General features: G+C 50.4%; 2 protein-coding genes across 2 annotated transcripts in view; one reads left to right on the top strand and one right to left on the bottom strand.

The window, feature by feature from the left end:
• The window catches only part of ZHX2 (zinc fingers and homeoboxes 2), a 137,348-nt gene extending 112,367 nt beyond the window's left edge, over positions 1-24,981 (top strand). Inside the window, exons 3-4 of the mRNA XM_037502158.2 lie at positions 10,883-13,608; positions 23,774-24,981. Of these exons, the coding sequence (XP_037358055.1) occupies positions 11,085-13,604 (2,520 nt within the window). The 5' untranslated portion in view covers positions 10,883-11,084 and the 3' untranslated portion in view covers positions 13,605-13,608; positions 23,774-24,981. The remainder of the gene's footprint in view (positions 1-10,882; positions 13,609-23,773) is intronic.
• The window catches only part of DERL1 (derlin 1), a 75,895-nt gene that overhangs the window by 357 nt on the left and 49,918 nt on the right, over positions 1-25,620 (bottom strand). Inside the window, exon 9 of the mRNA XM_054692002.1 lies at positions 20,414-20,502. Within this exon, the coding sequence (XP_054547977.1) occupies positions 20,414-20,502 (89 nt within the window). The remainder of the gene's footprint in view (positions 1-20,413; positions 20,503-25,620) is intronic.

The following is a 25,620-nucleotide window of genomic DNA, read 5'->3' as shown; positions in this document are numbered from 1 at the left end:
TGAAAACTCTTTGCCGTGTACTTACCAGCATCTACAAGTTCTTTGTTTTCCATTCATGTAATATTTCCCCCTCCTAGGTCATAGGTCTTTTGAAAGCAAGGATCTTATGTCTTATTTCTTGACACTCTAAAGCAGGCACTCAAGAATGAATGAGTAAATGAGTGAATGAACAAATGTATATCAGAGCTGTGTTCTCTTTTCCAAAGGGCATATTTCTGTTTCTTTAAAAAAAAAAAAAAAAAAAAAAGCCTCCTGCTGTATTTGCCTTTTAAAATACCAAGAATGTTTGAGGATGGGAACGAGACACTGAGGTGGGCTGAGTGGTGAGCTTCGCCTCTCATAGCCAGCCCAGTACCAAGGAGGACGTTGTCAGGTCTGTGCTTAGAAACACGATGTCCATTGTGGCTTCTGGTGTGCGGTGTGTAGCAGCAGGAAATCAATTTCTAAGAAATAAAGTACTGAAGTTCGTGAATGACTTACTTTTCTTAACTAGCACGGACTCAAGGTTACTCTATTCCCTTAAGAATGTCACTCCTGGGCCTCCCCGGTGGCGCAGCGGGTTGAGCGCAGCGCTGTGAAGCTGTCCACAGCCTCTGCAGTGCCAGTTCAATCCCCGCCAGCCTCAGAGCAACCCACATGGCAAGCAGACCTCTCCTGTCGCGCCCACTGCTCCCCTCAGCAGTGTACTTTGTCAGTCTGCCTGTTCTGCTCCCCACTCTGTCTCTGGTGAATCCTCTCACCCTTCTGCGCATCTTGCCTATACCCCGGCTCTTGTATAAATAAAATAAATCTTTAAAAAAAAAAAAAAAAAGAATGTCACTCCTGCTCACGTCCTGGGGTTCTTTTCTAAGTGAGAGGGAAGGTTGTGGAATTACAGCTGGCACAACAGAAACAGGAGGTGACCCTGAGGGGACAGGACGGTGGGCGTGTCGCGAGCTTGTCTGTCACGGCAGGAGAAGGCCCAGAATTGCTGTCTTAGGCAGGCACGATGGCAGTCAGGAGCTTGCCCGAACCTCTGTCAGGATATTTTCAGTTACAGGTGACAGAAAACCCCATCACACCAGCTTAAGCTCAGTGACATCATGGAAAATCCATGAGTGTGTTGGATTCGGGCACACCAGCCCCCAAGGGGATGTTGTCAGAGCTCCCTCTCTGGGCCTCTCAGTTCAGCAACCATGCATGTCCCTGCACCTGGCAAAGATGGCAACTCGCACATGCGTGCTTAACCCAGGCCCTCCAGCAACCGCACCTTGTGGTCCCAGCCATAGCGTCAGAACGTGGCATTCTGAGGGAGCGGGACAAGTCATGTGCCCACAGCTGGAGGACCCACAACTGGACCACCATGTTGAGTGGAAGACAGGAGAACAGGTAACAGCTGCCACCAACAGGTGAAACCCACAGGCCAGGCCAAGAGGCAGCTGCCATAGGAAGCACAAGGAAGTCTGGGCCTACCAGGGGAAGGAAGGATCAGGAGACGCCGTGGGAGCAGAGTTGGGAGGGGAGAGAGAGGAGGTGCAGAGGAATGGAGTTTTCCAGACTGAATGACTGAGTAGACCATGGTGAGTGATTTGGATAAGGATCATCACCGAGAGCTCAGCTTTGGGCAGGTGATGATGTTGGTTCTAGACGTGTTGAAGTATGAGGTGTGTGTGACACCCCTGTGATAATGACATCTGCGTAGACTCTAAGCCCACCCCGCCCAGAGGAAATTCTGCCTGAGTCCTCTTCAGATCCACCTTCTTGGTGGGGATAACTGAATTGGGTCCATTATCCAGCTGAATGAGAATGGATCCGCCCGTCCTTCGTACTCATGTATATTTTTCCTTGGTTTTCCTGAATCCACTTGGCCTTGCTTTTAAAAATCCACTTTCAATGGAGAGCGGCCCCTCTGACCTTTGCCCAGACCACCCTCACGCTGAAGCAGTCAGAAGGGGAAGCCTGGACTCTGCAGAGAACACCTGGGCTGAAAGACTGGTTTTGGGGGCTCCTGTCTGCAAGGGGGAGATGCAGCTTTGGGATGGATGAGGCCGCTGAAGTGGATGCACAGGAGAGGAATGGGAAAGAGCCAAGGCCATGGAGCAGGGACTGGAGGAGGAAGCAAAGGATCCCCGAAGGCCGAGGAGGAGCAGAGCCCGGGACATGAAGAGGACGTGATGTGAGGAAGGCAGTTTGGCCTCCCGGTGGCAGAGATGGGGGATATATTTGGCAGATTCAGATCTGTCAAATGTCAAGAGAGATGGGAAAAGACAAAATAGGAAGACGTAGGGGATGAACAGTGCGTGACAGGAGGGACGGGGAATCTCACTCTTGATTTGAGGCATTTGACGGCTACACGGTTGTAACAGCAGGTGCCCTGTGTGGCAAGTCCAGACTCAGCATTTGGCCTGTGGAGGCAAAAATCATGCTCAGATCAGCTCATGAATGTTCCCATCATCCAGTGGAGACCATTTTTCCTCCCCATATCACAGACGGAAAGGCTGAGGACATTGATGTCACATGTCCTGACTCAGACCCATGGGGGGGGCACTACCCTGGCAGGCAAGACCCTCTCCCTGGTGACCCAAAGCCCTTCACATCGGAGAAGGCCAGGAATTGGCATTACGAGGTGTAGACGGTAGTATTTTGGGGAAATCCAGTGTTGCTTTCCATGTTGATTTGCTGTTTACTTTTTTTTTTTTAAGATTTATTTATTTATGCATACAAGAGCTGGGGTACAGGCCAGAGATGCAGGGCAGGGTTGGTGAGAGGATTCACCACCACCCACTCTCTGCAGAGTCCAGGCTTCCCCTTCTGACTGCTTTAGCGCGAGGGTGGTCTGGACGAAGGCCGGAGGGGCTGCTCTCTGTTGAAAATGGGTTTTTAAAAGCGAGGCCAAGTGGATTCAGGAAAACCAAGTTAAAATATACAGAGCGGGGAACAGAACAGGCAGACTTACTGAAATACACTGCTGAGGGGAGCAGTGGGTGAGTCAGGAGAGGTCTGCTGCGCCACGTGGGTTTCTCCCTGGCCACTGGGGATCGAACTTGTGCTGCGGAAGCTACGGATTGCTTCATAGTGCAGTGCTTAACCCCTTGCGCCACCAGGGAGTCCCTGCTGTTTACTTTTATAGGTAAATGGCAAACGGGGGTGTTTCTAATCCAAAGGGGAGGGGATCCAGTGGAAGGAAGAAGAATTAAGTGAGCCAGTGATTGCTGGGCTGGAAATGCGGAGATCCCTGACCTCTCCGAGGTGGAGAGAAAACAGATCAGTGTGGAGATGGGGATGAAGGTGATTTTGATCTTCTCAGCAAGACACAAAGGGAAAATCTACTGAAAGAAGGGAGGCAAAGTTAGGAGAATTAAAAATGTTGGCACAGCTGCCATAGAAAATTCTATGGGCATGAACAAAAGATGGGTAAAATGCGACTCAGGTGTAAAAAACTCATGTGGTAACCTCAGGGATTGGCAGCTGAGAGCAACTCTGAAAGAAAGGCCAGGGTGATCCCAGGTAGCAGAGCAGGAGGAGGGGGCAGACGGGACATCTGAGCATCTTCGCCAAGTTGCTCATCACTAATACCAGCTTACTACTTAAAGTCACCTTTTTTTTTTTTTTTTTTTTTTGTGGGACCCTCGCCAGCAGCCAGGGAACAAACCGACGCTGCAGAGGCTGCAGGCAGCCTCGCAGTCCAGCGCTCAACCGCTGCGCCACCAGGGGAGGCCCCTAAAGTCACCTTTTTAGGGAAGCAAAATGTGGCAGCATTCAAGGTTCTCATTCAGCCCCGTCCTGCTAGTGCAGACTCACCCCACGTTACAGTTGGGGGCACTGAGACTGGCAGTGGTAAATTTGCTGGCCACAGTGTTCTCCTGGGTATGGGTGGGTACAAAAAGGTAATTTTGGACCCTTTGGTAGATTTTTTTCGGGCTTTTAATGCTAAATGAGCAGACAGACCAGCCTTGCCTCTCAGTGCTTCTCTGGCTGCCTCCTCTCTGTCCTCCTGTAGTCCCGCCTCAGAGTGACACTGCCTCTGTAGCCCCTCACCCCTCAGCACAGGTGTCCCCATTTACATATGTGCATGCCCCATGCTCTCTAGGCCCAGGTGTCCATAACTGCAGGTGCCTGTGGGAGCCGCAGATCGTAGGTGCTATGACCTGGAGGCTATGTCCGGGAGGGTGGAAAAAGCCTGATAACTTCATTTGCCCTACAGTAGCCTATGGGTGAGCATCCTACGATAGCCTGTGGGTGAGCCAGAGAAAGTTGGAACCTGTTAGTAAACAGAGCCAGGAGTCAAACCAGGGTAGCTGCTCCAGCCTATACCCCTTCCTCCAAGCAGGTAGGCGCTAGTGGTAAAAACTAAGGGGAGAGCAAGGTAGCTGGAGGCCAAGTCCATTCCTACTGAAGAACTAAAGACCTTGAGCTTTGAAAGTCAGGCCTTCTGAGTAAGTGACTAAATTCTGGGCTCTGGGTTCACCTGGGCCCAGGACAGGTGTGCCCTCTCGAGCCTAGCTGGCATCCTCCACCCCTGAGTACCAGCAGGTCTCCTACCCGCAGTTGGCAGAACACCCAGAACCCTCCTGTGTCTCCTAAATGCATGATAACACTAATGTGGGGGCCACAGGGAGTACCCACAGACTTCATTTCCTCCACAAACAACTGGTGGCTTTTTTTTTTTTGGCTAGAGGAGAGGGTGCTAGCTTTGCTCCACCTAACCAGCAAGCGCCTCGGAGTAGCAAGTTGAAAAAGACTGCAATTCAATTAAAATCGTACTCCCCGGAATACTCCCAGCGCGGGAAGGCCACTTGGAATTTGTGAGAAATCTCATTTATAGCTTCAGTGTCAGGAAATGGAATTGCTAACAATTAACAACTGTGTGCTCCGGGGACCGCGCCGCAGGGCTGAGCCGGCGTGATCTGGGCGCCTCCCTCCCCAGCAGCCACCTGGCCTGGCTGAGCCTCAGTTTCCTCATCAGTGAGGTGGCGTGGTGGGAATAACACCCATGGTGCGTGTCAAGAGCATCTCGCTGCATCATCCTGCCTCCGCTTAGTTTGAGCAACTGAGCAATAAAAATTAAAGACAGACACAGAACAGGAAATTGCTTCTTCAAGCTCACTTCCCCAGCCCGCAAGGCCGCTGCTGCGGAGCCGGTGGTTTCTAAAGATGTCCTAGGCTGCTGCGTCAGGCTCCCAGCTCCTCCTCCCCGGGACGACATCTCGAGCGGTGCTAGCCCGGGTCTGCATCGTCCAGCCCCAGGGAGCCTGGCTTTCCTCTCTGTGGAGCCACAGGTTGCTCAGGCGCTTTCTAGTTTCCGCCTCAGCGGAGAAAGCTGTCAGGGGCCTCCCTCGTCCTCCTGGCTGTAAGTTGGCGTGGACCCGACCACATCTGAATTAGGAGAGGCCACAAAGCCGGCTGCTCTCGGTCACGGAGGCGCCGTGTTGGAAACACAGATGCCTGGGCCGCTCCGGGATGTTTGGCTTTAGTAAGTCTGCACGGGGGGGTCAGGAATGGGTGTTTTCACGTGGTCCCCCGAGTGGCGTCTGATGGTTTGGGACCCGCCTCCAAAACTCAAGTTTGGGTGTAAAAGAGGATGGGGAAGAGATCAGAAAATGTGGGAATTAACTCAGGGTCCCCAAGCGGCGTTTCAGCAGCAGTTCCCAATGAGCAAATGACAGGACTGGAGGCAAGGATGGAGACAGATGAGAGCTGGGTACCCAGGGGCATAGAGCAAGACCCAGGCCCCCTGCACCCAGCTCCTGCTATCACCCTGCCTCCAGCCACCATGGCCACAACAGACCCCCCCCCACCCCCCAGCAGAATTCCTCCTTCTGGGTCAGGGCAGGAGGTGGGGTACAGTGATGAAATGTTGTGACTTTAAAACACACTCACACACACAGATCTACCCTTGATGAACTAAGGCAGAATCTGTTAACGGCTCTGTCAGAAGACCCAGCAAAGCTAAAAGCAACCTTTGGGGCTTTGATGTCTTGACAAGATGCTTCCTTTGAAAGCGCCGAGACAGTCCTGTTATTCCCTCTGACAGCCGCCGTGAAAAGCTCTGAGATGAGAAGTGGCGTCTCTGCCAAAGTCCAAAGGTGAGATTCCCTGAGAGGGGATCATGTGCGCGCCCCGGGAGCTTACGACAACACCCAAGAGGGCCCCTGAACCCCTCAGGCTGGAGAGCCTGGAGACACAGGCTTGTCTCTCCTCTGACAGCCGGGCTGGGTGTCATCACCACGAGAAGAGCTTCCAGAGGCTGATCTGACAGCTTGACCCATTTTTCCTTCCCCTGAGGGCCGCAGGCCATGTGTAGGAAAGGTCAGGAAATGCTTCCTTCCTGTCTCTCTAAAGGAGTCTGGGCAAAAGGGAAACCCAAGAGATGACAGGGGGGAAGTGCTTGCTTGGGGAAGCTTAGAGAGCCTTGTTACTCCAGGTGTGGTCCGTCTTGGTCCCACTCGCCTCACCTGGGAGCTTGTTAGAAATGCAGACTTACAGAATCCAAATCTGTATTTTAACAAGAGCCCCAGGCGATTTCTCTGCACGGGAAAATTTGTATCCCAGCTGTACTCACCCGTGGCTGTGTGACTTTGGCCAAGTTCCTTAACCTCTCTGAGCCTCAAAATCTACATAAGTTTTCTGAGACGTAAAACACAGCCCGCCCTTTTTATTGAGCAAATGGTTTAGGGACCATTGGTTGTGCCGCATTAGAAATGAAGCCTCCACTCCTGTCTTGGGGGGGAAGTCCGAACTGAACTTCAACACCTCCTTAAAGGACAAGCTTGGAAGATGGGAAAAAAGACTACCTCTCAGAAGCCTGGGCCCCTGGCTGTTTAATTTGGGGTTTGGTAAGATTGTGTTCATCTGCTTGGTTTGGGGAGTCTCACCTTCATTAAGGTGACTTCTCTTCCTGCCAGCTGCACCCCCCAATTTATCTCGAGGCCCCTGCTGCCTCTATGACCCTGTCCAAAAGACTGACACGTACTCACTTGCCTACAGAGAAAAATCCCAACTCCTCAGTGTGGTATTCAAGTCTCCTCACGTGCAGCCCCAACAGGACTCATCAGCCTCCTGCCAACTCAGTCCTCATGCCCTGCCCTTTGACCTCAGTCCTGTCATTCCTCAGGCATGTCCTTGCTCTTGCTGTCTCCTGGGCCTGGAAACACCATTCGGTTTTTCCAGCTGGAGTCACCACCTCCCCCCCCCCTTTCTTGACCGCAGGATCCTACTCTGCCCAATAGGTGTTAGAAGACACTATTTATTCTGAAACACCATTTCTAGAACATTAAGAAGCTTTTAGGATGTCTCACCCTGCCGAGGCTCATTCCGTGGCCTCACTTGTTAAATAATTTTTGATACGGAAGTTTCTGTAAGAAAGGTTTCTTCTCCCCTATATACCCATTCCTGCCTGATTTCTTTATTCTGCAAGAAAAAAAGACTCCTTTGTCTTTCCATTCCTAAACATTATAATTCAAATGCCTGAATCTCTTCACCAGCCGCCAATTCAGCCTCATTCTGCTGTGACAATCATCTCCCCTATGGATTATTAGAACCCAGCTCCCCTTAGAGTTCCCCACTCACCCATGCACGCCTCAACACATGCATATGGGCACACGGAGACACGCAGCACGCACACATTCATGCCTGCACGTTACTGAGCTTGTGGCTCAGCAGCAGGGGCGGGTCGCAGGAAGCAGCCACTCTGCAGGGAACCTACTATGCACCCAATACTGTGGGCCAGGCACTGTCTGGGCTCTGGAGAAACCACGGTGAATAGTTTCTGCCTTTATGAAATTATATTCTAGAGCAACACACTGCCCAGGAGAACGTCCTTTGATGATAGAAATGTTCTTTGCTGTTTAATACAATAGCCACCAGCCACGTGTGGCTCTCGGGGACTTGACGTATGGCTAGTTTGGCTGAGGACCTGGTTATTTAGTGAATTAAAACGTAGAGTCCTATGTGGCTAGTGGCATCTGGGGAGCACCGTTCTGGAGGAGAAACCAGTCACAAAATAGGTAACAGTCCTTCAAGCTCAAAAGATAGGGACATAACTATCGAAAAGTGCTGTGAGGAAAGCAAAGCAGGGGGAGGAAGGAGAGATGGGAGAAACATCCGTCTTGATGGGATGGGGGTCAGGAAGGGCCCCTCTGTGGGAGGGGTGACTCCAAGGAGTGGGGGAGCCCTGAGGAACTCGGTGGGAAGCTCAGGCCGAGGCCACATGCAGAAAGCGAAGCACCTGTGCCCCAGCCAGGACGTGTGAGGAGCAGAGGGGACGGAGGCCTGGGCCAGGGCGTGCGGGGTCTGCAGGCTGTCATGGGGACCTGGGGAGCCGAGGCTGAGCCTCATGCGGGAAGGTGACAGGCCCCGATTCCTGTCTGAAAACATGGAGCAGGAAGGAAGCAGGAGAGCCAGGGAGGCTGCTTGGGCTTCAGCAGGAGGCGATGGTGGCTGAGACAAGACAGGGCGGAGGAGGGGCAAACTGGGCTAGTGCTGGATTTATTTCTCAGGTAGACTCAACGGGACTGCTGATGGATTAGATATGTGGGGGGAGGCAAAGAAACCTTTGGCGTAAGTGAGCAGTGGTTGAGCCAGTGGTGGAACTAAAGAACTCTGAAGGGGGGTGACACATGTTTGAGGGGCAAAACCAAAAGTCTGATGGCCAGCAAGGCCGCAGAGCCTAAAGGTTGTCTATGTGGGCTGGTCAGCAAAATGACATGGTTCCCCTCTGCTCTGCTGTGGCTGTGTCCTCTCCTCACCAGCGCCCCTGAGGGCCCCCCACCCACCACTGAGGAGGTTGCCCAGCATGAAAATGCCAGTGCTCCAGCCTTGGGTGCTCCAGCCTTATGGTGGCCAGGTTCTAGGCTCACAATGGAGAAGGCGCCTCTCCTGAGTCCTGCTTAGGTTTGTCACCTGAGCCCCTAAGCAGAGGGGGGTGGGCCCAGTGTTGCTTATGAAAATAATTCCTTCACTTCTGCCCTGAGCCCTCTCTTCAGTGGGACTCAAATCCAGGACAGTGGAAGGCTAGGAAGTGCCACCTCCTCCATTTTCCTTCTCTCCCTGACATCAGCTATCTTATTTCAAAACTCTGTTCCCACTTCCTTTAGCCATAAAACTTCCTTTAGCCATAAAACCCATCATTTAGAGGTTCAACATGTTCCAGTCCAGTTCCCCAGGTTAGGTTCTGCTCACATACCCTACTTCCTAACAAGCAAATCATTGCCCTCCTCCAAGATTAATCTTTGTTTAATGCTATTCCAATCAATAGCCTAACCGATTTTATGTGACAGATGATTCTGATTCACGAAAATTGACTTCTGTGTATAGTTGCTCAAAATAACCCAGAACCTTTGCAGAATGCACAAGAGGGATAAGGAGGAACTCACTACAAGATTTTAAGACATGTTCTTAGCTGCAAAAGGAAATTGAGCTCACTAGTTAGATAAGAAGCACAGATTAGATAGCCCCAGAAACCACCCTTGCATATGTCAACATTTAGTGTATGATAAAGGTGGTTTCACAAATTCAAAAAGATACACAATGCCTGCTGAGATCGTTGGTAACTTTCAAGAAAAACAGGGTTGTCTTGTACAGTTGAACCCCGGTTCAAGTCCAGATGAATCAAATGTAAAAAATAAAACTAAACACTTTAAGAAAACAGTAACATTTCAGCTATCAAGACAGAAAATCACTGTCTAAATATAAAACATAACAAAAGAAGCCACGAAAGAAACAAATTGATAAATCTGCCTCAAGTTTAAAATGTCTACATTTAAAATGTCTACACCATGGACCAAGCTATAAGGTAAATGACGGATTAGAAAAACTTTGCAACAAATATAATAAAGTACTAATATTCTTAATAGAGAGCTCTCGCAAATTGATGAAAATAACACAGAGCAGTACAGTAATGGCATAAACAGTCAATTCACAAAGAAAAAATATACATGGCAAGTAAAGCTTTTAAATTGATTCAGCCTTATTGGCAACCAAGAAGCACATATTAAAACATTTCTCCCCTGCCTAACTAGCAAGGCTTTTTGGTAGTCATATTTCATGTAGGCTAAGTGGTGAGGCAGATTCTCATTCACAGACAGGAGAAAAGGCAATAGATGCCAGAATTTGGCCATCTGAGTCAAGAGAATTTTAAATGCTGGTATTCTTTGGTCCGGTGCTTTCATGTCTAAGCATTTACCCAAAGGCCGTTATCAAAATAAGGACTCAGGGTATTGGCTGATTTTGTTGATAAGAGCCAAAAATTAGAAATAATTTTGTTGATAAGAGCCAAAACTTAGAAATAAATGACCAGCAAAGTCAAATGGCTAAACCCAATATCCATGGTGTATCCCTACAGTGTGATCTTATGCCACCATTTTCAGAATCATTATTTTGTTCAAAATTTTGAAAATGGGAGCTGTCAAGTGAACTTGGATTTTTTCCCCTCCTTTATATTTTGATGCATCTTCTAGATTGTCTATAGCATAGTGATTTTGCCTTTATGACAAGAAACCAAACATAAACCTTTTTTTTAATGCCCATGTAAACTCAGCTTGGCAGCCCCAGGTAAGCCCCTTGCTTCTGATGGGCCATAAATAAAAGCAGCTCTCAAGTCTAGCAACACTTCATCTGCAGTGTCTCCCTGCCACTGAAGAAGATCCCAGCCCTTGGCTGTTCACTGGCTCCTTTTGTTCCCAAACATGAATGTGCATCCTCATTCACTTGCTTTGGGTCTGTTCCCTCTCCAGGGAAGAACGTCGTGGTCTTTCGTGTTTGTGTGCACCTGCTCTCACGCCATCTGTGCTCGCCTAGGTATTTGCTCTGGGGACCCCTTGAGATGGGTCATGGGGGCAACTCAAAAAGAAACGCCAGTATTTTGTGTCATGAAGAAACACTAATGCTTTGTTCTTTCCCGCAGAATGATGCTGCCCTTGGAGCAGTTACAGTTGTCTGTGCTGAAATCATTCTGAAAACTCCAACGCAGGACTTCAGCATTCGCGGGAAGCCAAAGCCTTTGGACGGGGAATAAAGCCAAAAGTCTTTTATTCCAGAAATTTCACTGCCTCTTCCCTTTCGCCTCCCTGCCCCTCATCATAAGCCATTGCACCCAGACACGCAGCATGGCGAGCAAGAGAAAATCTACAACCCCATGCATGGTTCGGACATCACAAGTAGTTGAACAAGATGTAGCCGAGGAAGGAGATAGGGCCAAAGAGAAAGGAATCAGTGTGCCAGCGCCTGACACAGCGAAGGACAGTTGGGCAGGGGAACCGGAAAACTCTTCCAAAGAAAATGAAGTGATCGAGGTGAAATCTACAGGGGAAACCCAATCCAAAAAACTCCAAGGTGGTTATGAATGCAAATACTGCCCTTACTCCACGCAAAACCTGAACGAGTTCACAGAACACGTTGACATGCAGCACCCCAACGTGATCCTCAACCCCCTCTACGTTTGTGCCGAATGTAACTTCACAACCAAAAAGTACGACTCCTTGTCTGACCACAACTCCAAGTTCCACCCCGGGGAGACCAGCTTCAAGCTGAAGTTAATCAAGCGCAATAATCAGACTGTCTTAGAGCAATCGATCGAAGCCACCAACCACAATGTGTCTGTCACCCCCAGCGGCCCTGGAAGTGGTGATGGTGATCCTGGGATCTCGGTGAGCAAAACCCCCATCATGAAGCCAGGGAAACCGAAATCAGATGCCAAGAAGGTGCCCAAGAAGCCCGAGGAGGCCACCCCCGAGAACCATGTGGACGGGACTGCCCGCCTGGTGACAGACGCGGCTGAGATCCTCTCCAGACTCGCGGGCGTAGAGCTCCTCCAGGACACACTGGGGCATGTCATGCCTTCTGTGCAGCTCCCACCAAATATCAACCTTGTCCCCAAGGTCCCCGTCCCTCTGAATACTACCAAATACAACTCTGCCCTGGACACAAATGCCACCATGATCAACTCCTTCAACAAATTTCCTTACCCCACCCAGGCTGAGCTGTCCTGGCTGACCGCAGCTTCCAAACACCCCGAAGAGCACATCAGAATCTGGTTTGCCACCCAGCGCTTAAAGCACGGCATCAGCTGGTCCCCGGAGGAGGTGGAGGAGGCCCGGAAAAAGATGTTCAATGGCACTATCCAGTCAGTCCCCCCGACGATCACTGTGCTGCCCGCCCAGTTGGCCCCCACCAAGATGTCACAGCCCGTCCTCCAGACAGCTCTGCCATGCCAGATCCTCGGCCAGACCAGCCTGGTGCTGACTCAGGTGACGAGCGGGTCAACCACCGTCTCTTGCTCCCCCATCACGCTCGCCGTGGCTGGAATGACCAACCATGGCCAGAAGAGACCTTCAGGGACCCCTCAAGTGGCCCCTCCGGAGCCCAAGCGTCCACATGTTGCACAGGTGCCAGAGGCCCCACCCAAGGTGGTTAACCCCCCCCTGCCCCCCATCAGTGACCGCAAAAAGACAAAGGAGCAAATAGCACATCTCAAGGCGAGTTTTCTCCAGAGCCAGTTCCCTGACGACGCGGAGGTCTACCGGCTCATTGAGGTGACGGGCCTGGCCAGGAGCGAAATCAAGAAGTGGTTCAGTGATCACCGGTATCGCTGTCAGCGGGGCATCGTGCACATCACCAGCGAATCCCTTGCCAAAGACCAGCTGGCCATTGCCAAAGACCAGCACAGCCGCACATACCACATGTACCCAGACTTTGCCCCACAGAAGTTCAAAGGGAAAACACAGGGTCAGGTTAAAATCCTGGAAGACAGCTTTTTGAAAAGCTCTTTTCCAACCCAGGCAGAACTGGATCGGCTAAGGTTGGAAACCAAGCTGAGCCGGAGAGAGATTGACTCCTGGTTCTCAGAGAGGAGGAAGCTTCGGGATAGCATGGAACAAGCTGTCTTGGATTCCATGGGATCTGGCAAAAAGGGTCAAGATCTGGTGGCCCCCAATGGTGCTCTGTCTCGCCTGGACCAGCTGTCCAGCGCCCAGTTAGCCAGCTCTCTGCCCAGCCCTTCACCAGCAATCACAAAAAGTCAAGAACAGGTTCACCTGCTGAGAAGCACATTTGCCAGAACACAGTGGCCCACGCCCCAGGAGTATGACCAGTTAGCAGCCAAGACTGGCCTGGTTCGAACTGAAATTGTGCGTTGGTTCAAGGAGAACAGATGCCTGCTAAAAACTGGAACCTTAAAATGGATGGAGCAGTACCAGCAGCAGCTCGTGGCAGAGGATCACGGCTACGATGCCCCCTCAAGGAAAGTGGCGAAAGCCGTGGTCACTGAGAGCCCAAAGAACGGGAATGATGTGGGTCAGCAATATTTCAAGGACCCCAAAAAGCTCGGTGAAATGGACTCGGAGAAGTTGGTACCCAGGGCGAAAAGCAGCAACGAGCCAGCCCAGGATAGCGTGCCCCCAAAGCCCTCGGAGGCCACCTCGGACAGGTCAGAGGGCAACAGCCGGGACGGCCAGGGCAGTGAGGAGAACGAGGAGTCGGGCGTGGTGGACTGGGTGGAGGTGACGGTCGGCGAGGAAGATGCCGTCTCGGACAGGTCGGACAGCTGGAGTCAGACGGCAGCGGAAGGCACGGCGGACCTGGCCGACTCAGACTCCGACGGCGCCCCCACGGAGGCGGGCCAGGCCTAGACAGGTAACTCACCTCCCCTGGGGAAGCTGCGGGCTTGCTTGCTTTCTGTTGCCAGAGTCAACAGAGGTTGCAGGGTGCAGGGGTGTGGACACAGATGATGGCTTCTTACGTTTTTAAAAAAGGAAGAGTAACGGGCTGGAAGATTTCAAGTTCTCCAGACACACCTGGCAGAGGTTGTGGGTTGGGTCTCAGAGCCCAATAAAGTGAGTCGCAAGAGTGTTGGGTTCCCTGGTGCATAGGAAAGTCATGTCTCCAGGTTGTCTATTAAGTGTGCTGTAGCATCCTGTCCAGACAAAGAAAACCAGTGTCCTTCACTAAATGCGACATCACGATACCCCAATGCACTCTGTCGTGGGGAAGATGCTGGGTACACCCTTCCATTTCTACAAAGCAGCTCTCTGTCACACCCTCACACTCACGAGCTGTACCTGGATTCGCCGGCCGGGCCACCCCCTGGGTGACAGCACTGTGGTGTGTCCTGACACCACCCTTTGGGTCCTGTCCACTCTGAAGTTCGGATGGTATCAACAGCACGTCCTCCCGTTTTGTGCTCCCCTCTGTGAGAAACACGTGTGGAAAGAATGTGTCTTTCTTTTTTCTCCTTTTTTTTTTTTTTTGGATATTTTTAAGAGTAATTATCCAGGTTTACTGGAGAGAGATTTGGGGTTGTTTCTTGGAGGCGGACAAGGTGCACCCTCTGTTTCCTTAGGTGACCCTGCTCCTAGCTGCCCTGACTGGGTCCCAGAACCCTTCAAATCTGGAAAAGCTGGGTGTAAATTAGGCCTGTGGTGCTACAGGGGCCTGGGATAAGGGGGTTACCATGGTTATAATGGCTCTGTCATCCACATAATGAACCCTGCCCCCAGGCCCCTGGTTTGTGCATCACTAGAGGTTCATGCAAATCAAGGTCTGGAGCCCAGTGGCTAGTTAGGTGGTAGATTTAGAAAAAGGCCAGAGAGGTAGTGAGGAAAGGGGCGCAGAAAAGTTGTGCCTCTAGGACCAGAGCAGAAATATTCCCAGGGGAGCTGGGAACGAGGAAGGGAGCGCAGGGGTTACAAGTGCTTGTGATCTGAGCAGATTGGCTTCTCCCTCGGTCATTTCCAAAGCAACCCCCATGGTATCTTTAAAAATAATGAAATAAAAGAGGGATAATGGCTCCAATCATGGAGCCATTCCCGGAGAGACCTGTCCCTTAAGAGGCTGAAAAATTCATTCTTCCTTTCCTAAAAATGAGTCACAATCCTTGAGCCAGACATTGTCAGACATATGCCTTCATAATTAAGAACCTCCAGGTCCCTCAGGGAGGTCTGAAAATTCCACTCTCCCTCAATGGATGAACTTGGCCCGCTCTGGCTTGGGCCTTCCTGAATTCTCTTATTGATAAAGCGCCCTGGCAACCTAGTGTGGGCCCGTTCCACCAGCTCTTACAGAGCCAGTCTGATGCACTCAGGCCCAGGTGGCCATCGCATAGGCTTTCTCTTACGACTTTTCAGGAGGAAGAAGTATAAGTTGTGGGTGCGGGTGCTAGAGGCCACGTACGTCACTAGTAGTGCCACCTCCATCTGGCTGCCTCATTTTTATCCTCCTCTAGCCATCTTCTTTCCTTCCTATAAGACCCTACAGTCCAGCTCATTAACTTCCTTATTGAAGTAGAAGAGCAATTTTCTTTGTCCAGTCAGAATATGCCTGGACCTGAGAGGTCCCATCTTCCCTGTCTTCTCTCCTTGACCTTTTGCAATGGATGACACAGTCGGCGTGATTGCTTTTTCTTCCTCTGCTTAGTCGGCGGTAGGGTTCAGTCCAACAGAGCAAATAAGTTCTGCTCCGAGCCGGGCACCATGCTAGACCCTAGTAAGGTGATGAAGAAGACAGATGACGCGCCCTCCACGCAGCGCTCAGTCAGGCCAAGGAGAGGAAACTGCTTCTCCTTTACTGGCTATGTGATCCCCAGCATGAGGGGACAGGCCAGCTGTCTGTGTGGGAGCACAATGCAAGGACACCACAAACCAACAGGCCAGGAACACCCAGGAAGTCCTTCTTATGACTGTGTGTGGTAGATGCCGCAAGTGTGCACCAGAGACTGTTCCTAAAGCAGACACTGGGATCTGCCCACCCTGGCAACAGTGCACGCCCCTAATGGGCTTCCTCCACCTTTGGAGGTACCCTTGTGTTGACAGAGAGGCTGCATCCTGCTCTGGGGGGTACATCGAAATCTCCCCCACATTGTGGCACAGGCCCCCCCAAAGGAACCTTTCAACTGAAAGGCAAAGAAATCTCTCCAAACTGCCTCACAGTTTTTCTGAACAGAACACATGGGTCTCTTAAAACTAATAAATATTCAGTGATCCCTTTATTTAAGCATATATTTATTTAGGAATCTACAATCAAGTTCAGTGTGTGTTACACATGAAATGATCCTGAGAACAATTCACAATTTGACTTCATAGGAGCTACATGGTACACGTGTCGGGAGGGGGTGGACTTGTGGGGAGCAACTCCAGGTGAATTTCCTCTGGAGGATTTAGGCATCTCCCCTGACCAGTCCCTCTGACTGAAGCTTCTAGAGGCTCATGACTTGGGTGCCAAGTATTTGACCACCCTGGCCCTGAGGTTAGACATAAAGATAAGGAGTCCTTCCCAAGCCAAGTGAACTCAGTCCCTGGGTCCAAACAATCATGGAGCCATTCCCGGAGAGACCTGTCCCATAAAAGGCTGAAAAATTCATTCCTCTTTTCCTAAAAATGAGTCACAATCCTTGAGCCAGACATTGTCAGACATATGCCTTGATGTTTGGCCATATGGAAAACCCCAGAACTACTACTACGGAGAGTTTCTATTTATTTCTAGATGCCATGTGCTCAGCATTCTTCTCAGCAAAGCTATTAAGTCATTTCAACTTAAGACAACCCTATGAGTGAGAAATGGCCTCCTCCCTGTGAGCACAAAACTGAGGCTCACAGAGACTGGCACTGGGTTCCTCAGCTAGCAGCTGGTGGAGGCTGGGAGCCACCTCTCACCATCAGGCCAGGACCTGACCAACACACCCAGGTGCCCTGCCTCTCCTGCAGTGACACCACCATCACTGCCCAGCCCAAGCCACAGGACGGGGTGTTTTCTTAATCCTTGTGGGGATAGAAACTCATACACAACGATTTATGGGCAAGAGCTTTGGAGGGCACCCCCTGTGCCAGGCTCGGCCTAGTCTGTCTAGATTGCCAAAATGACCAAAACCCAGCTCCTGCCTAATCTGGTCCAGTAAAGGTGAGGCGTGTATATAAGAATTCCCAAAAGCCCATCTAGCCTGTACCCACCAGACACTGGGCGAGCGCAGAGGAAGACAGACAGTTGGCTCGTCCCATGCATTGTCTGATTTCAAACCTAATCATTGTGACTCAGGCATGCAGGCCTTGGAGGCAACGAGAAGTGAGGCGCAGGAATCTGAAGTAAATGCTGGTTTGCCAGAGTCAGTCAGCCAAAGTCCAAACTGGACTCCAGAGCTCCAGCCACAGCCTTCTCTGCCTCCCAACTTCTAACAATTTTCAACTCCTGGTGATCAGAGATGGCTTTGGGGAGAGACAAACTTTTTGAAACGTCAGAAAAATATTTTCCATAATTCATCTTACTGAAAACATTCTAGGCTGCCACATCCTGGCTACAATTTAAGATCCAGGATCCTCAGCCCCCATACTCTGTTCAGAGTAGCTCTCCAAAGACAGACATGTGGGTGGGTGGGTGGGTGAGTGGAGGGAGGGAGGGAGGGGGGAGGGAGGGAGGAGCTGTATTGGACTCTATGTTCTCTGTCTTTCTCCTCTACCGGACTTTTGAAGGCGGGGACCATGTTCCATGAATCCCAGTGTCTCCTTCAATAACAGTTTGTGAACCATCCTGAGAATTACCAAAGGCCGTTGGCTTTCAATTATCCAGGACCTGGAACTTCAGTTCTTTGCTTCTGCTCATTTTTTTTTTTCCATCCCTCATTAGCCCCACTAGATGACAGCAGTCAGAGGGAGGGGTGGGGACAGTTTGCTTGCCATGTGCGAGCAGCTCCAGGGAAAGGTCTGCTGGAGAATCAATCACGATAGTCATTGACTGCTTCTCAGGGACTGCACATGAGCCTTGGTTCCCCGGGCCCTCACGGAGAGTTAAGGGTTATCTCTCCCATTTGCCAAATTCTGGGGCTTCTCACTGGGCATTGGGCAGCTTGTAGCAACTTAGGAACCGTGAAATCTAACCCCCTCATTTTTCAGAGGAAGGATGCAGGTCCCAAGGAGAGGAAATAACTGGTCCGGAGACTTTCAGAGAAAGTGATGTGGCTCATTCATCCGCCAAGAATTTGTGGAATGCCTGCAGTGTGCCAGGCTGCGCCAGCAGTGGTACCCAGCAGGTGCCAGCCCTCGCTGGAGCCCACAGTTTAATGGGATATGAAGCTTTAATCAAACAATAGAGGAAAATTTGCTGCACTGACAAGTTTCTTGATGTAAAGGCACAGGGTGCCAAGAGAATTCAGGGGGAGTAGGGGGATCTGGCCTGATTTAAGGGTTAGAGAAGGCTTCTCTGAAAGGGGAGTGAACAAAATGCAAGGCAAAAGGTTAAGTAGGAGTTTGCCTGATTGAGAGGAAGGGATGCAATTCCAAGGCAGGAAAAAATACTGCAAGGCCTTGAGACCGAAGGAAGAGGCACTTGCCTGAGTGCTCACTTCATAGAAGAGCAGAGGCTTTAAGAAGCCAGTCTCAGGTAGACTCACATAGTCTGATTTTCCCTTGAAACTGCTGAAACTCACCAGCGAAGATGAATTTATATGATTCTAAGTGTATGATAACCCTGAAGAGGAAGTTTGAGGCCCTCAGAGCCACTCAAGGAAAGAGCAAAAGGAAAATATCCTGCGGACGTCTGTCTGGGTGTTTAGGCCTTTCCACCCTGGTGGTGAAAGGGGGGACAGGTGGTGGAATATTCCAGAACACTACATGCCTCTACATTTTACCTATTCTCTTCTATTACATTTCTATAACCTTAATACTATTTCTATAACCTTAATACTATTAGTCAACTAGGGCTGGCATAACAGAATACCATGGATGGAAGGGCCTGAACAACAGAAATTTACTCTCTCACAGTTCTAGAGGTAGTTGTTGGTGAGATTTCTCTCCCTGGCTTGCAGATGGCCACCTTCTCTGTATCCTGATCTGGCCTTTGCTCTGCCTGCACACCCCTGAACATCCTCTTCTCATAAAGACTCTAGTCCTCCTGGGTTAGAGCTCCACCCTGATGGCCTCATTTAACTTTAATTGCCTCCTTAGAGGCCTCATCTCCTATACAGTTACATGGGCAATGAGGGCTTCAACCAATGAACTTGGGGAGGAAGGAACACAATTCAGCCCATAACAATAACAGTTGCCTGTTGTTGCCAGGACTAAATGAGATAATATTAGGGGAAGCCCCTAATGGCCTGGCATTAGCACCAGCACATGCACCTGCTCTAAAGTTGAACACTCTTCTCCTTATGGAGAGGAACTTGGCTGCCTGCTTCCTGCCTTTCCAGGTTGAGTGCTCTGGTTGGGCCCCACTGGCTCAAGTTCATGCTGTTGGGTGTGAATGGCATGGGCAGGAGGAGCGAGGAAAGGAGGGTGGGGCGGTGACAAGGGGTAGCCTTTTCTGAGCACCTGCTGTGGCAGACACTGCTCAGACTCTTCATTTGTGGTGATTTGACAACTCTCTGGAAACATTTTCATTTTATGGCTGATGAGAATAAGGCACAGAAAGGCAACTCATCCAAGGTCACTGAGCTAGGAAGTGATGGGGCCAGGATTCACACCCAAAGCCACCCTCATAACCACACCAGAGTCTACCTAGTGTTTCAAATCTCATTCCGTTTGCTCAGATTCTGTTGAATTCCACTGGGTAACATCCACTGATGGAAACAAGGCAGGAAGAACCTGTACCCCTCTGATTCCTACTGCCTTGGAGCCTCCCTGTAGCAGCTGAAGGGCGATTTACCTGGTTTATATGTCTCAACAATATTTCCCCAGCCGCAGAGTTTCCCCAAACTACTGCAGAGAGAGAGCTTTGACCAGATGTGTCAGAGCCGCCGGAAGCCTGGTGTGGGGACTCATTGGGACGATGTTGACTTTTCCCTGTGCAGCGGGAAACTGCTTATTAGTCCCTCCCTGTGCCACCATATTTTTCCTTTCTCAATTCTAATTAAAATCAGACCATGTCCCCTGCCAATAAAAGAAAATCTGACATATTACTGAGATGATAAATTGGTATCACGATGCTTGTTTTTCTTTCTCATGCAGTATAGCATTATTCTCTCCTGAGTCCCCAAGGGCGTTAAGGAAATCCCTACAGGGAAACTTAAAGAGAAACAGAAAGCTATCACATGGGGAAAGAATCCTAATTGTTTCATGTTTCCCCAGTGGGTAAAGTAATAGGGAAGCGGATTTTGCTTAAGAATTAGATGGTAATTTTGACATTCAGGTTGTCCTCAAGACGAAAGCACTGCTGCAGCAGGCAGTGGTCCCCTGTCCTGGGTAGTGTGCAGGGTGGGGCTGGACATCCACCGGGTAGAACTTTTTGAATGGTGACCACAAAGAAATGCACCCCAGGACCCTGCACAGTTGCTCCCCTAAGCTGAGGTCTGGTGTTCTCGGAGCAAGTGATCCATCAGGCTGTGGTTCTCTGCTGTGGGGCTGTGTCTGACCAAGGGTAAGATTCCAGGTGGAAGCCTGCGGGGGTGCAGGAGGCCGTATTGTCAACAAGATTATGATACTCTAAAAAGGGAACCTGAAATGTGAACTTTGTCACCAACCTGTGTAAGCAGACACCACTCCAGCAGATCCTGCTCTTGTCCCAATTTTCATTCATTAGGGAACTTGAGTATCCTGTGTGGGCCGGGCACTGGGGAGGGAGACAGGGAGAGGCGTTAGGCTCTAACACTGTGAGCACCATCCGTGTCCTCACAGGCCTCAGAGGACAGGCAATTAAGCAGGTAATCTGAAGACTGCCTGATTAATAGCTGTGCTGTGGAAGCCCCGACTCAGGAACTCTAGCAAGGAGACCTGCAGGCGGCAGTGAGGACTTCCCCCGGAAGTGGCTGCCCGCAGGACTTGCTGCCCAGAGGGGAGGTGCTGGCTGCAGCTGGGGCTGTGTCAGGATGGAGAAACCGCCCTGCGTCTGCATCTGGCATCCTCCCCGTCTGCCTGGAGAGTGCTGCCCGCACCCGCAGCCCAGGCCTGCACCCTGACAGAGGCCACAGCAGAGCTGAAGCCCAGTGTCCCTGAGGCTGCTGCAGCGCCGGCGCGTGGGCAGACAGCTGGAATCTCTGCAAAAGAAAAAAGTGGCTTTGTCTCCCTTTCCCTTTTGGCCTTGCAATCTGTGGGTTTTTGTTTGTGTATTTTGGCTTTTTTTTTTTTTTTTTTTGAGGATTTTTTGCTCAGCACTTTCTTTTTATTAATATACGCAGTTGGAGGATCATGCGTGTTCCATAAGAAATTACACAGAGAATGGTAAAAAAAAAATAAAATGGCCAAATGGAGTCATTTTATTATTGCAGCTAAAGAAGTAAGTTTCTGCCAGTTATTAGAAGAGATAAGATCAGTTTTGTTTGTGAAACAGAAAATGTGTATACACTCACATACAGTCACACACGTTCATACCCACACACATAGGTGAGCTCGTTTACACCTGAGGATCCAATTTTACATCTGGCCCTTCTCAGAGAAAATTGAAGCAATATTTTGGGAGCTCCCCTATGTTTTGCACACCTTACCTGCAGCGTTCCCAGCAGCCCGCTGGTTAAGAATTAGGCACAGGGAGGTTGAATAACTGACCTCAGCACACAGCCAGCAAGTAGCAGGTCCTAGATCCTGGCTTTGTCCAACTCTGCCTCAGCACAGCAAATCCCACAGCCCTGTGCTGACCTGCCATGCCTCAGCCTGGTCAGTAGCTGTCTAGGCACCTTGAGTCTGGAGTCTGAAGAGCTGTTCGGCTGGATATCCAAGTGGAGGCACCCTCTTTCCCCTGTTGGCTGGGGAAAACCCTGCTCTTGGGGAACAGAGCTGGAGGTTGGCTATGGTCAGCTGTGCCCACCCAGGGGTGTATGTGGTCCTCTCTGGTGCCTGGTTTGCCAGCCCTCTGCCTTTGAAGCAGACACATCCTCTCCTGTCATCTGGTGGCTCCATGCAGGAAAAGCTGTGCATGTGGGACGAGGAGCCCTGGGCCCTGGTCAGGAGTGGGAGGAACAAAGTCATTCTGGACACTGGGGACCACGTTCCACCATTGACTGGTTGCCTGGGGTCATTTAATTTCCCTAAACTTCCAAGTCTTCACTGCAGAGTGAGCCTCACTCTCACCTGCCCTCCAGGTTACTGTGAAGAGTAAATGAGATGATCTGGATCTTGCCATTGGGCCTGGCTCATTATAAGTGTGAGACAAATATTAGCTACTGTCACTGGTGTCATGTTCACGATTGTTGCAGTGCTTGAGCAGTCACATGACCTGGGGAAACTTCCCCCTCATCCCCCAGCTTCCATTTCTTTCACCTCATGAACTGAGTGCAACATCACTTTAGAGTAATCTCAGACCCCAAGCTCCCTGGAGTCTGGTTTTATCCACAGTCCTCTCTTTCACAAGTTGGTGTCTTCAATATTCTGTTGATTGTCAGGAGCATCTAGGAAATGTATGTACATTTGACATCCAGATGTTTGGGAAAAAATGACAATATGGATGATTTGACAATATGGATGCCTGGGCTGAGAAGACTTATCTTGTTGCTGATGATCCCCTATACAAAAAAAAAAAAAAAAATCACTTCTCAAGGCCTTCTCAGCCCCTTTCTCGGCCAGGGAAGTAGCTGAGCAGTACCAGGCCCTGTATAGTAGGGAGGCAAGTAGAAGCCCATGGGTAATGTTGAGATAAGACAAACTTTAGCCAGTTGTGGACCATTCGCTGCATCCTTTACAGCCCGAGCCCTACCCTGGGGTTACTTCCCCACAATCTCTGGATCCTGGGCATCCACTAAGATAATAATGGAGGCCTGGCTTTGTTTCCTTGTGCTGCCGTGAAGTAGCACAAACCGGGTGGCTCAAACAATTCTCCCTCGGTTATGGAGACCAGATGTCTGGTATTGGCAGGCCTGGCTCCTCCTGAGGGCTGAGAAAGTCTGTTCCCTGCTTCTCTCCTAGCTGCTGGTGGGTTGTGGATGTGGTTTGTAGATGTGTCACCTCAATTTCTATGTTCATCTTCTCACGGCCTTCATCTCCAGCTTCAAGCCATAACTGGGTCCTGGGCTATTTTCCTTACTTCAAAGTATGTAAGAGTTAACCTTCCTCCACCCTGGCTCTTCATTAATGCTGTTCATTGGCTAAGAGCACAGACTCGAGATTTTCTGCATTGGAACCCTGACTCTCCCATTTACTGCGTGACCTTGAGCAAGTTGCTTAGCCTCTCTGTGCTCAGATTCCTCACCAGTAAAATGGGACTAATAAGAGCTACAATTCCGCGGGTTGCTGCAAACGTGAAGTAAAAAATACACTAGAAATGTCTCCCCTGGTTCCGACAACTGGCACACATCCTGCCATGGCCGGGAAAGGCTCCAGCTAACAAACACAACTAACTCGAGGGTCAGGCATGCTGCGTGCGGTGCTTTTCCAAAGCTGGTGCATATTTAACTTATTTAACCATCACAATTGTTATCATCCCTGTTTGGCAGAAGTGACAACTAAGCCTTAGAGAGAAGAGTCAGGCGGCGGGCCGCATGACCAGCAGGAGAAAGGTCAAATTCAAATGTAGGTGTGTCTGACCTGGGGGCTGTTAGGGATCACTGTGATTGACCACCTTTCACAACTGACTGAGGGGCTGGTAATGATGCACAGACTCCAGGTCATCACTTCAGTTGCCCCGAAACTCATCCTATTTCAAGGGACTCTGGAGGCGCTTCCCATCATGTCAGACCATGGTCAGGAAACACACCCCTTTCTTTCAAGCAGGCCCCAAACATGAGGGCGTTTATCTCTCCTGCACGCCCCAGGATGGCTTCGGCTTGGCTTTGGCTTTGGTGGGGTCCTCCCCAGGAGAGCCGGGAATCCAAGCCACCTCCCCCCACCTTCCACCCAGGAAATGACAGCCGCCTGCCTGACAGCTTGTCTCTCTGGTTGTGTTGTCCTCGCAGGGGCGTCCTCAGAACTGCTGTGCTGATAAAGGGAGCACTCTGTCTTCGAAGAAAGAACATCCCTCGCCACGGGCCACTGGGCCAGAGCCCTCCAGTGGAACCACTTAGCGCCTGTGCCTGCAGGGTGGGGACCCAGAGGACCGCGGGTATCGGTCACAGTGCCAAAGTCCTACTACTGCATTTTCAGTGGGTCCTTGTGAATAGTTTGCTCCTCTGCTCAGGCCCCACCTCTTGCTCTACTGGAACCGATTTGTACCATGTGGGAATTTTGTTACCTTTTTACGAGGGCACCTTCCTGCCCCAGCATTACCACTGCAAGGGTTCCCCGGAGGGAGGGCTGACCACATGTGCTTTTCTCTTTTCTCCTTTTTCTTTTTTCTTTTGATTAATTTGGGGGCGGGGGTGTTAGCATTAGTGCCATTATAGCTACTGGATCTGAGGTAGGGAGAGTTCGTGTTTAAAGGAGTCTGAAACGTGGGCAGTTTCTCCCTGGGGAGGGCTCCGGCTGGGGCATCTGTCACGACTGGAAGAGGGTTTACACGTGACAGATCTTCCAAATCAAATCCACTTCCGGTTCTTCCCTCAGCCGCCTGCGGGGGGGACCCCCATTGTAGCCTGGAAAGGGGGAAGTCTTTTTTTTTTTTTTTAACTGGGCCTCTTGGGCAGGACCCTGGGCCCGGCCAGCCAGGGAGAACCAGTATCAGGAGGCTGAACTCTCTAAACATCTTTGAGATGCCAGCGAAAGGGCTGCCACATTTACTGGTGTGACCAGGACTTTTGTGAAATAAAAACAAAAAGATCTTCCTGTTTCAATGGTACCAAGATGAACAGCTTTGGGTTTCATTTCTGTTCCTAACCGCCTTTTCTCAGTGTGATATTTGACAAGATTGCAGCTTGAAGTCTCACCATGAATTGATTTTTTTTTTTTTTTTGGGTTTGTGTGTTTGTTTTGGGCCAATTTTAGATTCCGAGTGCACTTTTTTTTTTTTTTTTTTTCAGTTAGACCTAACTTTTACAGAAGATAAACCAAGAGACATATCTGGTGTCATATGATGCAATATGAATTGTGTTTGCAAACCTTCCTCTCCACCCCACCACCCCCACTTGAGTACACCGCACAAATAAAATGCTAGGGAGTTTGAATAAAACAAACAATTTTTCTAACTGGTTGCTCATTTGTTGTAACTCAATAAAGCAAAGACTAAACATTTTTATAACCTGTTCTCTGCTCCTCATTCTTCATTGCTGTCCTGCCCCAGGCACATGGCGTCAGCATTCAGACCCAGCCACCTCCCGTGATGACCACCCTTGTCATTGTCCGTTGGAAGGGGGTCCATATCACAAGTGGGGCATTTAAAAGAGCAAACAGGAGCCTCCCCGGTGGCGCAGCGGTTGGACGCTGGGTTGAGAAGCTGCCCGTAGCCTCTGCGGCGCCGGTTCGATCCCCGGCTGCTCCCTGGCCACAGGAGGAGGGTCCCACATGGCGCGCAGACCCCTCCTGCTGCCCGCTGCTCCCCTCAGCAGTGTACTTCGGTCCTTCTGCCTGCTCTGCTCCCCGCTCTGGCTCTGATGAATTCTCTCACCCTCCCACGCTTCTGACTGTGCCCAGTGCTTGTATAAATAAATGAATGAATGAATGAATGAATGAGCAAACAGGGCCTCCCTGGTGGCACAGGGGTTAAGTCTCAGCACCATGAAGCTATTGGCAGCCACTGCAGCACAAGTTGGATGCCTGGCCAGGGAGCTACACACATGGCACGGCAGACCTCTCCTGTCTAGCCCTGCTGCTCCCCCCAGCAGTGTATTTCAGTAGATCTGTCTTTTCTGCTCCCCACTCTGACTCTGGT

Source organism: Talpa occidentalis, unplaced genomic scaffold (assembly GCF_014898055.3).
Source record: "Talpa occidentalis isolate TD23 unplaced genomic scaffold, MPIMG_talOcc4v2.1, whole genome shotgun sequence".
Lineage (NCBI taxonomy): Eukaryota > Metazoa > Chordata > Mammalia > Eulipotyphla > Talpidae > Talpa > Talpa occidentalis.
Note: the sequence above shows the minus strand (reverse complement) of the source record. Positions and strands in the feature narration are given on the sequence as shown.